At 38.2% G+C, this 13,834-nt stretch overlaps 1 protein-coding gene and 1 long non-coding RNA gene across 6 annotated transcripts in view; one reads left to right on the top strand and one right to left on the bottom strand.

The window, feature by feature from the left end:
* Positions 1–13,834, bottom strand: part of LOC148186427 (uncharacterized) — a 178,895-nt gene that overhangs the window by 65,657 nt on the left and 99,404 nt on the right. The gene's annotated exons all lie outside the window — the stretch shown is intronic.
* The window catches only part of grin2ca (glutamate receptor, ionotropic, N-methyl D-aspartate 2Ca), an 87,545-nt gene that overhangs the window by 33,801 nt on the left and 39,910 nt on the right, over positions 1–13,834 (top strand). For all 3 annotated transcript variants that reach the window (XM_088069451.1, XM_042505857.2, XM_088069450.1), the window contains one exon: positions 12,418–13,019. In XM_088069451.1, coding sequence (XP_087925577.1) covers positions 12,418–13,019 — 602 coding nt within the window. The remainder of the gene's footprint in view (positions 1–12,417; positions 13,020–13,834) is intronic.

Below are 13,834 nucleotides of genomic sequence, written 5' to 3'. Positions count from 1 at the left end.
GTTCAGGCTTTTTAAACTATTTGGGTAATACTACAGAGTGACTGTGTTAATCGATTTAAAGATGCTCCAATTGCTGGTGTTGCACCAGTTTATTGGCCATAAATCAGTATCAGCCTTATTGACCACTGGCCTGTTGGCAAATAAGATTAGTTTTACCAGTGGCAGATGGCCATTGTTTCACATTAATTTTGCCCAGGCCAAAAAGCAGGGCATGTGACTAAAGGTGTTCTGTCGTCTCAGAGAGGAGGTGCAATGTGTTTGAGATTAACCCCACGAAACCTGGATCGACATCAGTTTTCTCGTGTTCAGACAACATTTCTCAAACATTTAAACCCCTGAAGCCTTAACAAACTGGATGGATTTTTCTGAAAACATAGTTTAAAGGCAATGAGCATGTTAGTGAAAAATGTCACGCAAAATAAATAAGAAGAATTTTTTTTTTAGAAAATTAAAGAGATGTTGAGTACAAAATATTTCTTTAATATTATTTTACAGAAAATGAATGCATTAAATATTTGATTTAATTTTTAGCCTTTCTTTCCAGGTAGTTTTCTTTTGAAAAATACATATTATACTTTTCTTTTGTGCGTATTTTCAGTTGTTTCTTTTTGTTATTTACTTATTCATTTATTTTGAAATCTAATATTTTTGGCTTAAAGTCATTTATTTGTCACTAAAGTTACTTTTTATAACTTTCACTGCTAACTTGCACATTTTTGGGCCATCTTTTAAGTTGCCTTATTATGTCATATTAAAGGACAGAGGCTTATTATAAAAGCTTTAAGAGAAAATATATTTTAGGTAATATTAATTACAAGATCTATTCAAGCTCTAGCAGCATTGGGCAAGGGAGAATTATGATGTTCTCATGATGTGTTAAAATGTAATATTGTTAAATGTGGTTTTTGCCGAGAAACTCAAACAAATAAACTTTTTGAAGGACAAATTTGTTGATGCTTTCACACCATTATAAAAATAGACATTAGAGAGGGAATTATGAAATATTATATATAGTGAAAAAAACTTTTGAAGTACTTCTTTTTTTGGGTGAAAGGTGGTTATTTAAAAGGTTGCTTTATAAATTTGTATGCATAAATTTAATCTCATTCAAAGGTAGCGTAATGGAGGATCAAATGACTTTGAAACAGCTCAGTTTTTTTTTTCATACTGATGATGTCCTTATGTAACGCTGACTACGTTAATTTCATTACAGTATGGAAGGAAAAGAGTTTTTCAACAAAAATACACCCAGTTATGTCTTTTTTTAGAAGTAATCATACACTCAATATGTAACTTCTTAATTCCAGTACAAACAGCGCAAAATCATCTTTTACTCTCATTATGCATTTAGTTCAATACCCTGGCCCAAAATTCAAAGCATCCTTTGAACAATTCATTGTGCTGTGTGACAGCTTGCATCCTCCAAGCCACAGTGCTGTTAAATGGACAAAATGTAAGTCAGACAAGAGCAAAACCCTGATTGTCTTTGCAGGAACACAAGCCCGAGGCTTCTCTCAAAACTAGAGCAGTTCCTTTTATTTCTCTGTCTGCCTTCAATATGTCCTGAACTCGCTTGTCTCTTCCTCCACCTCTCACTGCATTTTAAAACCACTGGCACAGTTACAATGTAACCCGTCTAGACTGAGGCAGAGCAATTGTCGAACAGTAATACAAAGCAGCCAGAGGGGAGCAGTGAGTCAGTAGCCTACATATGCAGTGTAACTTAAACTTTATACCACTCAGATGTCAGGCTGGCTGATGTGGTACAGAATATTTTCGACAAGAGAGATTATTTATCAGCAAGTATAGTGTAAAGGAACAACCAATATTTTTGTGTGGTGTCAAGATAAAGAATTTGAGGAACTCCTTGCCTTTAATAAGTGCTATAAGTACTGAAATATGATCAAAACAAAGTTTTTTAATGCTTTAGATGCTGTGAATGGATAACGTAAGAAAACAAATAACATATGCTTATATATTAGCAACCTCAGACCTATCAGCTATCATTTGATGACAATAAAGCTTGTGGGGCCAAGGGCAGATATTTCAGGCTGATCTGATTAAACCAGCAGCTATTCAGACCAAGACTTCCTTTTTTAAGCACCTGTCATTTCAGATCAGCTCAAAAACAAATAAAAAATAAAAAAATAGTAATAATAATAATAATAATAATAATAATAATAATAATAATAATAATAATATAATGACTTTATTTATATATTACCTTAAAAAACAGAGTTTTTAAGAGGTAATAATCTGCATATTATAGTGGATTAATTTAAAAAAAGCTAATATAAAGCTAACTTGTCGTCAGACAATAGCTGATGGATTCCGAGATTGCATTTCAGCCGATACGTTTTGCCTGCCCATTACACCACGCCTTTTGTTGTTTACTTTCTACAATAAAAGAGCAACTAAAATTACACAGAGCATTTTGCTCACTAATCTCCAACTCTGTTTCTGTGTAGTACTGACGTTTAATGGTGGAGCTCCAGATGCCCAAAGATTAAGATGTTTGCTTTCATTTTTGAATCTCAATAACATCAGGAGAATCTCAACTAGATCTCAACATTGATTGGATTTCACAACACAGCGTCAACGACAGTTGAAAAATGTTAACTCACAAGAATACACGATTAAAGCATAATTTCACATCTTCCTGTCATTTGCGTTGCCCGTTCATGTCTACATATGTACTTTGTATGAAAATCTTGCTGCACAGTGTGTCTGGTTTAAACAAACCTTAACTCTAACATTTTATCAATGTTAAGAGAAAACATACTGTGAATCTCAGATGTTTAATTTCAGCATAATGAGTTATTCTTTTTTTTTTGCTGTTACATACTTATAGAGTACTGATTATAAGAATCCAACAACTAAATCTAAAAATACGCTTCAAAAAGATTATCTTATCTACAGAGAAAATAGTGAAAAATTGTTACTATATAATATATGTATATAATCTATATATATATATATATATACATATACTATATACTATAATATATGTATGTATAATATGTAAATATATAATAGGAAAAAGAGGTCATGTAATGTTTGTAATGATAATCAACTGGGACATGAGCATCACCATTTGTTTACAAAAAATGATAAAAATAAAGTGATAAAAACGCAATGATATATGGGCCAAAATACTATCTTTATTGTCCATCTACGATTATTTTGTAATTACAGTTGGAGCAGACAAACATTTTTTGTTCTTATTTCTGTTCATTCCCTTGTGTCAAATGCAGACAGAACTCCCATGCTCTTTGTGTATCGTTTCAGTCCATCTCCACACCATCTATACAGTGTCATTATGTTGTTTTTTTGTAAGTGGAAAATGGCCAGGGACTTGTGTGCCTGTTCCTGGTTGCCGTTCAGGATCTATGTGACGTCAGCAGCACAGGAAGGCGACGCCAAGGCATTTCCTGCTGTGTGGCGGAGGCAGACATATGTCGCAGCAAAGAGCTGTGGCCAGAAGTCACTCTTTATAGAAGGACAGAGATAGAGAGATGGAGATGGCTGCAGTTCAGTCACATGACCAGGGGAACCATACACCACTCTGTGTTCCATATCCTCAGCACTAATTTCACTCACTGCCACGACACATTTACCGCAATACATCACTTCTCCGTGGCTTCAGCCCCTTTGAGCCAAGTGACTTCAGTCTCTTGTTTCCTTTAGATTTTTGGATGCACTCCAAGCCTATCAATAGGCATCCCTCACCTGAGTCATTCAAATAACCTTCAGCTACCCGGTGCGAGTTGTAGAGCAGGTAAATACTGCTGTTTGTTTGTTGGTCCTAGGTTCTGAAAAGACATGTTGGTTTCAGTGACATACAAACAGCTGTGGTTTGGAGATAATCACTGCTTTACACTTTCATCTAACGCCAACTCACAGCAGTTTCAAAGCATCTATAAACTAATCTTCTGGCTCCAAAGCACCCATCCAAGTGGAGACTGCAAGATCTGAACACAACACACTTGACAAAATATTAAAGGGTTAAAAGTTGACTGTGTAGAGTAACGCAGAGTTTTTGCATCCATGTTGGTAAACAGATATGAGTTCTTCTGTATATTTTACCCTTGTGAATGTAATCTCAGCCTTGAGAAGCTAAGCTTTCCACTCAATGCCTGTAATCTTCTTTGGGACTGTAGACTATTACTGTGAGCTTCTGTGGACAACACTGTGGAAGTACAGCTTACTGAGTCAATAGAGTCATGGTTGATACCATTTATTTCCACCCACATCATAATCTAACATATATTATTCGTAGTGTTGGGCAATACGATCATATAAAGTGTATTGTGAGATGAAAGAGATTTGTCAATCAGCAGAGATTTTACTGTTTCTGTATTTTCTTTGATTTACAGCAATTTTGGATTTAGAGGATTTCTATCTTACTGTGTTGAAGTATCTTAAATTTTCAGTATCTATTGTGATATAAAAATAGAATTTCTTTAATCTATTTCTCCCAACCCTAAACAAACAAATCACCTTTCAGGGTACAGTGGTGGCCCACCACAAAAAATGCCATGAAAACATCTGTTGTCACAAAGAGATTTTCTATTTTTGGAGCTGGAGCAATCATTAGTAGCATTATTGAAATATACATATATATACACTCGATTTATAAGTCCAATACACTCTCAGAGCACAGAACATATTCTGGGGACAGACGGTGCAGCAAAAAGTAGAGTATTGAAAAGTGAAACTTAACTGTTCATTCTGCTGGATCTTAAAGTTCACTTTCACTCACAAACAGCTGCTCCTCTCATCTATCAATCTGTCAGCTCTGAACAGATCGTCATAAAAATATTCCACCGCACAAGTCACAAACTGCTGTCAAGGAAAAAAAGAACTCACGGAAAGCTTTACCTGCGCTACTTCAACAGACCCGTGATAACATCAGAATTTACAGAGGGGATACAGAATGAAACAAAGGGATAAACATGCATTTTAAAAGAAAAGAGAAAAAAAAAAAGTTATTGCGTCGTAATTCAGTAAATTATATCATTGTACTGTAATCGACCTTTAAAACCAGGAAAAGACGAAAAGAATCAAAATCTATCATGATCTCTATTCTTTTATCACAATCACAATAGAATATAAATATATTGCCTAGCCCTACTTTGACTTAGCACTCAAATATAATGTGCATCATTTTTTTCTAATGGCCAACTGTAATGAATAAAAAGCCAAATCAGATCGAACAACATTTAGCTGAAATAGCACGGATGTATCCCAAGAATGGACAAGTTACTTTAAAACACACACACACACACACACACACACACACACACACACACACACACAAAAATACATTATTTTCATGTCAATGGCAAAAAGACAGAATTGTTGGAGAGAGACGAGGGAAGAAGTGGGATGCAGCCAGGAAAAGGTTATGATCTTGACTGGAATATGGTTAAACAAAATGTATCCTTTAGATGTAGTAGGATAACACATCACACAAATTGTTCACTCCAAGCCTTCTGCAGTCTTTAGTCTGCGTTTGGCTCCTAGAAAGGTACTGGTGGGGAATTCATATTACATTCTGTGTAACCGACTGTGACTGTTTCATTTCATTCCCTACAACCATATGCCTTGGACAGTACTGCACATGCTCTGCACACTGACAGGGCGGTCGTGACTTTAGGCTTTGAGCTGCAGCTGAGCCTGTGGTAATGCCCCAGGCTCATTTGGACTGCGCTATCAGTCTGCTTGCTGCTAATTGAGCTGTTGAGATTGTAGTTTGCAAGGGGCTTTACTCTGACAGACCCTTGGGCTACTATGTACAAAGCATACAGAAACGTGTGTGCATACACACCTGCACATGCACGCTCTGACACCTTAGCACCTGTCAGGGGACAAACTGATTGTGAACCGTTGCAGATGCAGGAACAGGCAGCAGCACGTACAGGAATAAGGCAATAATTCTGACAGATTTGCTGTGGGACAGTGAGGGAAGGGAGAAAATGAGTAGATTTATACGATCTTCTAAAGCTCCTCCGTGACTAACCTGCATAAGATCCCTGCACCCAGTCTGGATGTGTGCAGCCAGCTGGCCTTCACTGCAGTCCAATCCATCTTAGTCCATAGCATGTTCTTTACACTGAACGGAAACCAATTCCTAGTATAGACGCTGATAACCACATTTCATTTATGTGAATGTTACAGTAACATATGAGACCAGGTGTTTTAAAGAAAAGATATGAGCTTTGGCTTTTAATTTAATCAAGTAAAAGTGAGTAGTTGCCAAGTTATTTGATATTATAACCATTGGCACAGTTACAGTGTAATAATATTAGGAGTGGGGAAAAAAATAATACAGCATAGTTACGAGTTATATTTATGTGGCAATATTGTATCATCACATGAACGGCAAGTATTTTTTAAATATTATATAAAGTACTATTTTTAAAAATACAGATCAAACTTTTTGTAGACTACTAAAATATTATAATCAAGTGCTTTTTTAGTCCACTTGATATATTTTGCAGGAATAAAAAATATTGAAGTGGGATGAACAGTTGCAGTTGAAAAAAGGTAATAAATTGCAAAATATCGATATATATTTCATCCCAATACTTAGCATATTGCAAGGCATATAAAATCCTTAAAATATTGTATTGTGTCTTAAGTATCGTGACAATATCCTGTTGTGGGGGACTCTGTTGAGTCCCACCCCTAAATTATATCAGTTTTAGGCTTGCACAGTATCGCAATACAATGGTATAGCAGGGTATTTAGAAATTCTGAAGTTATGTTTTCCAATACCGTCATAAATACAGGCACTTCTCTTTTTATTAAGCTCACTGTATGTAGTGCACAGCACGCACCACCAGAGCTCAGTCTAGTGGAACAGACAGCTGAGCTGAAAGACACTGCAAGACGTAGTGGTGCAGGGAGAAGGTACAGGACTGTAAACAGCTGGCAGCCAGCAGGCAGAGAGAGACTGTGGGGAATAATTGCATGTTTTTTCATCTAACTTGGTGAAGTAAGGATTTATTTCCACGAAACCAGAGCTGGTGATTGTTGGAAGAGAGGACTTAATAACTAAATTAAGTGCCAAAGTAATCAAGATGGTTTGGATGAGTTTTACTTGTTTCTATCAAGTTTGAAGATTAATTAAGCCTTGTCAGCCTTCCCTGACTGAGAGACAATTGAATACCAAGGTGTACAGTTGGAAGGAAAATAGGAGTGAGAGTATTACTTTTGTTAACAGTTTGTGGGTTTGTATTGTCTACAGTGCCTATCATAAGTATTCACCCCCTTTGATGTTTTGCCCTTTTATTGCTTTCATAAATCAATCATGGTCAATAAAATTTGGCTTTCTTAACACAAAAAATTATTGGAAAAAACTCTTTAATGTCAAAGTGAAAACAGATTTCTATAAAGTAATGTTAATGAAAGAAAATTATATAAATAAAAATAATTGTTTGCATAATTATTCACCCCCTTTTTAATTTAATGGTCTAATTCAATAGAGGTCCATCAAATTGTTGCCAATAGTCTCACAATTAGTGAAATGAAGATCACCTGAGTGGTGTGGGTGTGTTTCAAGTGATTGAGTTGTAAAACACCTGTGTCTGAAGGGTCCAGAGAGTGGTTGATCAGTATTCCTGGCTACCATTACACCATGAAGACAGAAGAACACTCTAAGCAACTCAGGGAAAGGGTTATTGAGAAGTACAATTCAGGGGATGGTTACAAAAAAATTTCCAAGGCACTGAACATCCCCCGGAGTTCAGTGAAATCAATTATCAAGAAATGGAAGGAATATGGCACTTGTGTGAATCTGCCTAGATCAGGCCGCCCTCGTAAACTGAGTGACCGTGCAAGTAGGAGACTAGTGAGAGAAGCCACCAAGACCCCTACAACTACTCTGAAGGAGTTACAAGCTTCAGCTGCTGAGATGGGAGAGACTGTGCATGTAGCAACTGCTGCCCGGGTTCTTCACCGGTCAAAGCTTTATGGGAGAGTGGCAATGAGAAAGCCACTGTTGAAGAAAAGTCATATTAGATCTCGACTAGAGTTTGCCAAAAAGCACGTGGAAGACTCCATGGTCAAGTGGAGGAAGATTCTTTGGTCTGATGAGATCAAAATTGAGCTTTTTGGCCATCAGACAAGACGTCATGTTTGGCGGAAACCAAACACTGCACATCACCAAAAACACCCCATCCCCACTGTGAAGCATGGTGGTGGCAGCATCATACTGTGGGGATGTTTCTCAGCAACTGGACCTGGAAGGCTTGTAAAGATAGAGGGCAGAATGAATGCTGCAAAATACACTGAAATCCTGGGGGACAATCTTTTTCAGTCTGCAAGAGAACTATGACTTGGGAGAAGATTTATTTTCCAGCAAGACAATGATCCAAAACATACTGCAAAAGCTACACAGGAATGGTTAAAAAAGAACCAGGTAAATGTTCTGGAGTGGCCGAGTCAAAGCCCAGACCTCAATCCTATAGAGAATTTGTGGCTGGACTTGAAAAGGGCTGTTCATGCCCGATACCCGCGCAACCTGACAGAGCTTGAGCAGTTTTGCAAAGAAGAATGGAGCAAAATTGCAGTGGGCAGATGTGCAAGACTGATTGAGACCTATCCACACAGACTCACTGCTGTGATTGCAGCCAAAGGTGCATCTACTAAATACTGACTTGAAGGGGGTGAATAATTATGCAAACAATTATTTTCATTTATATAATTTTCTTTCATTAGCATTACTTTATAGAAATCTGTTTTCATTGTCATTTCATTGTTAAAAAAGCTAAATTTTATTGACCATGATTGATTTATGAAAGCAATAAAAGGGTAAAACATCAAAGGGGGTGAATACTTATGATAGGCACTGTATGTTGGTCTTGATAGCTGAAAGTAATTAGCTCATTCACTGCACACGGAGGTGACTGTCATATACCGTACAACCCTGTGAAATTTCAGGAAAGTATTAAATATTACATACCAACCAAACCTAAGTATTTCTTAGCAGCATTTATGATGTTGTAGGTCCAGGTACAATTAAAATATTGCGGGTTACTTTTTTCTCTTTATAAATAAATGCCAAGTCAAAAACTATGCATGAAAAACCTCTACAGATGCAACTCACCATTTAGTGATGTAAGAAGACAAGTGTGAGAAAACAAGGGCACCGAGAAGTGAAACAAGCCAACAGAAAAAGAAAATATTTTCAGGAGCGTGAGCACGGTACAGTCAGAGGCACAAAGTCAGTGGATTTAACCGTGACGTCTGAAATCGTAAGATGCTCATACATCACACAAGCGCTGAACTTCCTTCAAGGACAGAAGGAAGACAGACTGAATAAGATCACAGGCCTGTTTGCAGTCTCAGGATACCTGACCCCCTCCAATCCTCGCTCCGAGGGCACCATGCTCAGGGTGGAGTGGTTTTCCCCAGAGGGGGAGAGGGTCAGGAGGGGGCCACCTACCTATCAGCCTGATGGAGGAAGAGAAAGAGCTTTTACGACAAGATCTCACCAGAATCAGAACACATATTTCTACTTTAGAAAGATCAGAGGCAACCTATATTCGCTGATGGGTTTTTATTTTTTCCCCTAAAAGAATAATAAACCCCATTAACACTATAACATATCCTCACTCACACTAATGTCATGCTACGACAAATGATCCACGATTTAATGATGATGTTTGTTTTGCAGAGCAATGTGGCACAGTAGAGATGAGGCAGTAATTGGAATCTGAAAAAGAATCGATAATCTCTGTTGAAACGAATGGCTCTGCATGTAGAGTTGCATCAATCCGTCACTGTCACATTAATTGTGCTACCTTGGTATAATTACTGAGAAAAGAATAGATCATGGTTGAGATGACTGCTGGCCTCGTTAATATTAACACTTATAGTTCTACATTCTATAAATCTACTTTTGCTTATGTGTTTCTCTTATTAAACAGTGAGATACCCATGAGTAAAAGTTAGTAAGTCTCCTGCTATTGTAAGTGTCTTATAATTGCAGTTACCTAAAAACTATTCACATTTACAGCTGCAGATTGCTGCACTTTTGTTGTTGATTTTGGCATGAATTTGCAGATGGCATACAAACTTTTGCTGATGGCTGATTAAAATTAACATCTTCACTTTTTGCTAACTTGACATTAAAGAGAACACCTTTGAATAATCCAGCATACCCTTTATGAGAGAAAGCATCATTGTTTAATAAAAAAAAAAAATATTTATAACAATAAAAGTTTCAACAGAACCTCTTCAGGCTGTAGCTTTTTATTTGAGCAGGAAGAACAACTGTTTCTTCATGTTAGTGCTTGAAGAAATTATATCTTTGTGACAAGGGGAATTCAGCACTTTTCCCACCAAATGACACAGTAGTAGAAAATGCTCTGTACAGTGCACAGACCGGGTTTTCTCGTCTTTTTGTTTCAGTGGTGATTCATTGATTTTAAAATGTTACAGAATCTCTCTGGCACCTCTGGCTGGTGTTCATTTCGTCAACAAAAACTGTGATCAGTCGGCTCTTTTTCCATGACTAAGACAGGACGATGAGGAGACAGCACCGACATCTTGATACATCAACTGCAACATACAATATTGCTAATGAAAAAAAGACTTCACTAAGATGTAGTATAAAAACTACAGAGAGCAAAGTATTACAAACCATTTAATTTTTGTTGCAGCAGTTCTGTTTCTTGTGTTGCACACGCCACATCACTACTACAATAAAAAGCAGTCAGGATGACTCAGAGTAATTTACTGAAGTTAAATTTAACCATGATAGTTCACTTACACCAGACACTTTCTGCAAAGCTGCATTGGTAACTATTCAAATTGTAAAATGATTAAACTATTGAATTTTACAAAACTAGATTGCCTGAAATGTTCAGTATCTCAATATGACTTAAATGTTAACAGTTATTGACTAAAACTATACTAAAATAGTAAAAGATAACGCCAAAATGCCAAGGGGGTTATTCAACTTAAAACACCGGATGTAGTTGATTAAATATGATGAACTAACACTGATTATTGACACAGGACTAAAATTGGAACTATATAGAACTATAAGTGCCACCTAACTGTTGTATGTCTCTGCCAACCAGTCATGTCCCAGTTAACATTCATGTCTGTCCTGTCATTGTTTCTTAAGTAGCAATCCTAACTGATATGTAGCCATATAAAATGCTTCAAATATGGACATTGCTGCGAAGAAGCTACAAATTCTAAAACATGGATGCTTCACACACTTCTTTCCCTCTGCAGCACAGTCTATACAGTCAGCAGTTTCAAGTTAAACCCCCAAGATTATTTTCATTGATTCAGTATCTGACCAAATGTCTGCCCTTCTCTTTCTGAGCTGTGATGTTGAATAATGGCCAGAAAAGTGTTTTTGCAGAACATTATGATGTCACAGTGACGCAGACCTTTGACACCTTGAATAGAAAATGTCCTCACTTCTTTTATCGTATTGGATATTTAATCTAAATTTTCTCATAATTAGCATTTACATTTTTGAGTTATGGCCAGAAACTTGTTTTGTGAGGTCACAGTGACCTTTGAGCATCAAAATCTAGTAAATCACTTCATTTTATAGTCCAAGTGGATGTTTGTGAAAAATTGGAATAAATTCCCTCAAAGCGTTAGTGATATAACGCGTTCACAAGAATGGGATGGAGTGGTGTTGACCTTTGACCTTGAATACCAAAATCTAATCAGTTCATACTACAGTCCAGGTAGACCTTTGCGCTAAATTTGAGGAAAATCCCTCAAGGTGTTCCTGAGATTGTGGTGTTCACGAGAATGGGACGGACAAACGCCAAATGACAAACACTTTACCCGAAAATGTTGTTTAAAAAGACTAGAGAACACTGTTTTAAGTATCAGACCACAAGATGCTATAAAGTACTCTGACCTCCTCTCTACTCCTTTAATAATACAGTTAAAAGAACAAGCATCCTCATTCCTCTCTCAAGGTCATGCATTTGCAGAAAAGACAGATGAAACGCAGAGCCGGCATTGGCCACAGTGATAGTGCCATCCCTCTGAATTTGCAAGTATGGATGACGGCCAGTGTTTGCACGGCAAAAGTAAGACATGTGAGTTTAAGTGATGAATGGGTCTCCAGCTCCTGGAAGAGCAAAATAAAGCAGAACCACTTAACTCCTGTCAGAGCTGTACTACAGACCCTACTGGTTGGGCATCTCACTTCTCTATGTGTAATTTGTCTGAGTACAAATTCTGTGTGTGTGCACCCTCACAGGTAGAAAGAGAGTCCCTGCAGAAATGGCACTGCACATTATACAAATTAAATTACTGTGTTAATTTTGCTTGTTAGTCAGGAGAAAATTGCATGCAGTGGGTTAACTAACCATAAAGGACTTCATGCATTTTCCATCTACTCATGGTGATGTCTTCCTCTTCCTCCAGGGTGAGGGCTCCAACTTCCTCCAGCTTGGCTCCTCCATCGAGCAGCAGATCAACGGCATGTTCAAGGTGATGGAGGAGTACAACTGGGACAGCTTTGTGGTCATAACCAGCCTGTACCCGGGCTACGAAACCTACGTGGATTACATTAAGTCCTTCACAGACACCAGCTACTTCATGTGGGAGGTGCAGGACGTGCTGACTTTCGACATGTCCGCCGACAGCATGAACGACATCCGGGCGCGAAGGCTGTTGCAGCAGATTGACGCCCAGGTTCTGTTGGTCTACTGCTCCCATGAAGAGGCTCAGTACCTGTTCACCATGGCAACCGAGGCCGGACTGGTGGGGCCGGGCTACATCTGGATTATCCCCAGCCTGGCAGTGGGGAACCCGGACATCCCCCCACCTGACAGCTTCCCTGTGGGGCTCATCAGCATCATCACAGACCGGTGGAGGATGAGCCTGAGGAAGAGGGTGCGGGATGGGGTGGCCATTGTGGTGAAAGGTGTGCAGAGCTTTCGGAAACAGAGGGGCTTCGTTCCTGAGGGCCACAGTGACTGTCATAACCCCGTCAAGCCATCTGCTTCTAACGACACTCTGTTCAGGTAGGCTTTATTTACACAGCGGGGTTTTTAACACATTCATTTAGTTGTGTCAGCTCGCCATGGTTGGTTGGATGGAGCAGCTAAATTCTAAATTCTAGTCCAGCATCCATTTCTGATAATAACCCATGCATAGGCACACACTGCAGCATAGTGCATGTTAAAAGAAGAAAAAAAGAGCTAGTAGCCAGTGCTTGTTCTCTTGGAAAAGAGTGAACTTGCATTAAGAGAAATGGCCACCGGGGCCATTTGAAGACAGGGTTCATACATGATGAAAGTGAGTTACAGAGTGGAGGGTCTTCCCTCGGAGACAACTTGCCGTTAATGTTGCTAATGGTGAACATGAGATATAAACCCCTGTAGCTTTAGACTATCTTGTGTGTACTTTATTGTGTCTCGTTTGTTGGGTTTAAACATAAACTAGACACTAAGGATAATACTTTCATTTTATATTGAACCCCTGAGTACAATGAAATGCGCTCAATGTGACCAATCCTTACTGCAACAGTGCATGATGAGCCCAATCCCAAAAAAAAGAGGACAATCTTCAGCACTCACAGCACCTCATACCTAAACAATAACATAGGTCATGGTCATTGCCTTCCAAAATGATGGCTCTGACAAGATATTCACACAAGTGCTTTCTGATCCGTCACTCCCATTTTTAGGTTAAGATTAAGGTTTGGTGATATCATTGTCTATACTGTCCAACGGTAGAAATGTGTGCGACATTTTTCAGCTTCTACTCCAGGAGTTTATGGGGACAGGCTATGTAGCAAATCAAGGCTGGATTCTTGTTTGATCCTACAATCCTGTGG

Source organism: Plectropomus leopardus, chromosome 18 (genome assembly GCF_026936395.1).
Source record: "Plectropomus leopardus strain MGB_pleo_1.0 chromosome 18, ASM2693639v1, whole genome shotgun sequence".
NCBI lineage: Eukaryota > Metazoa > Chordata > Actinopteri > Perciformes > Serranidae > Plectropomus > Plectropomus leopardus.
The sequence above is the reverse complement of the archived record's forward strand: the minus strand, read 5'-3'. Positions and strand labels throughout refer to the sequence as shown.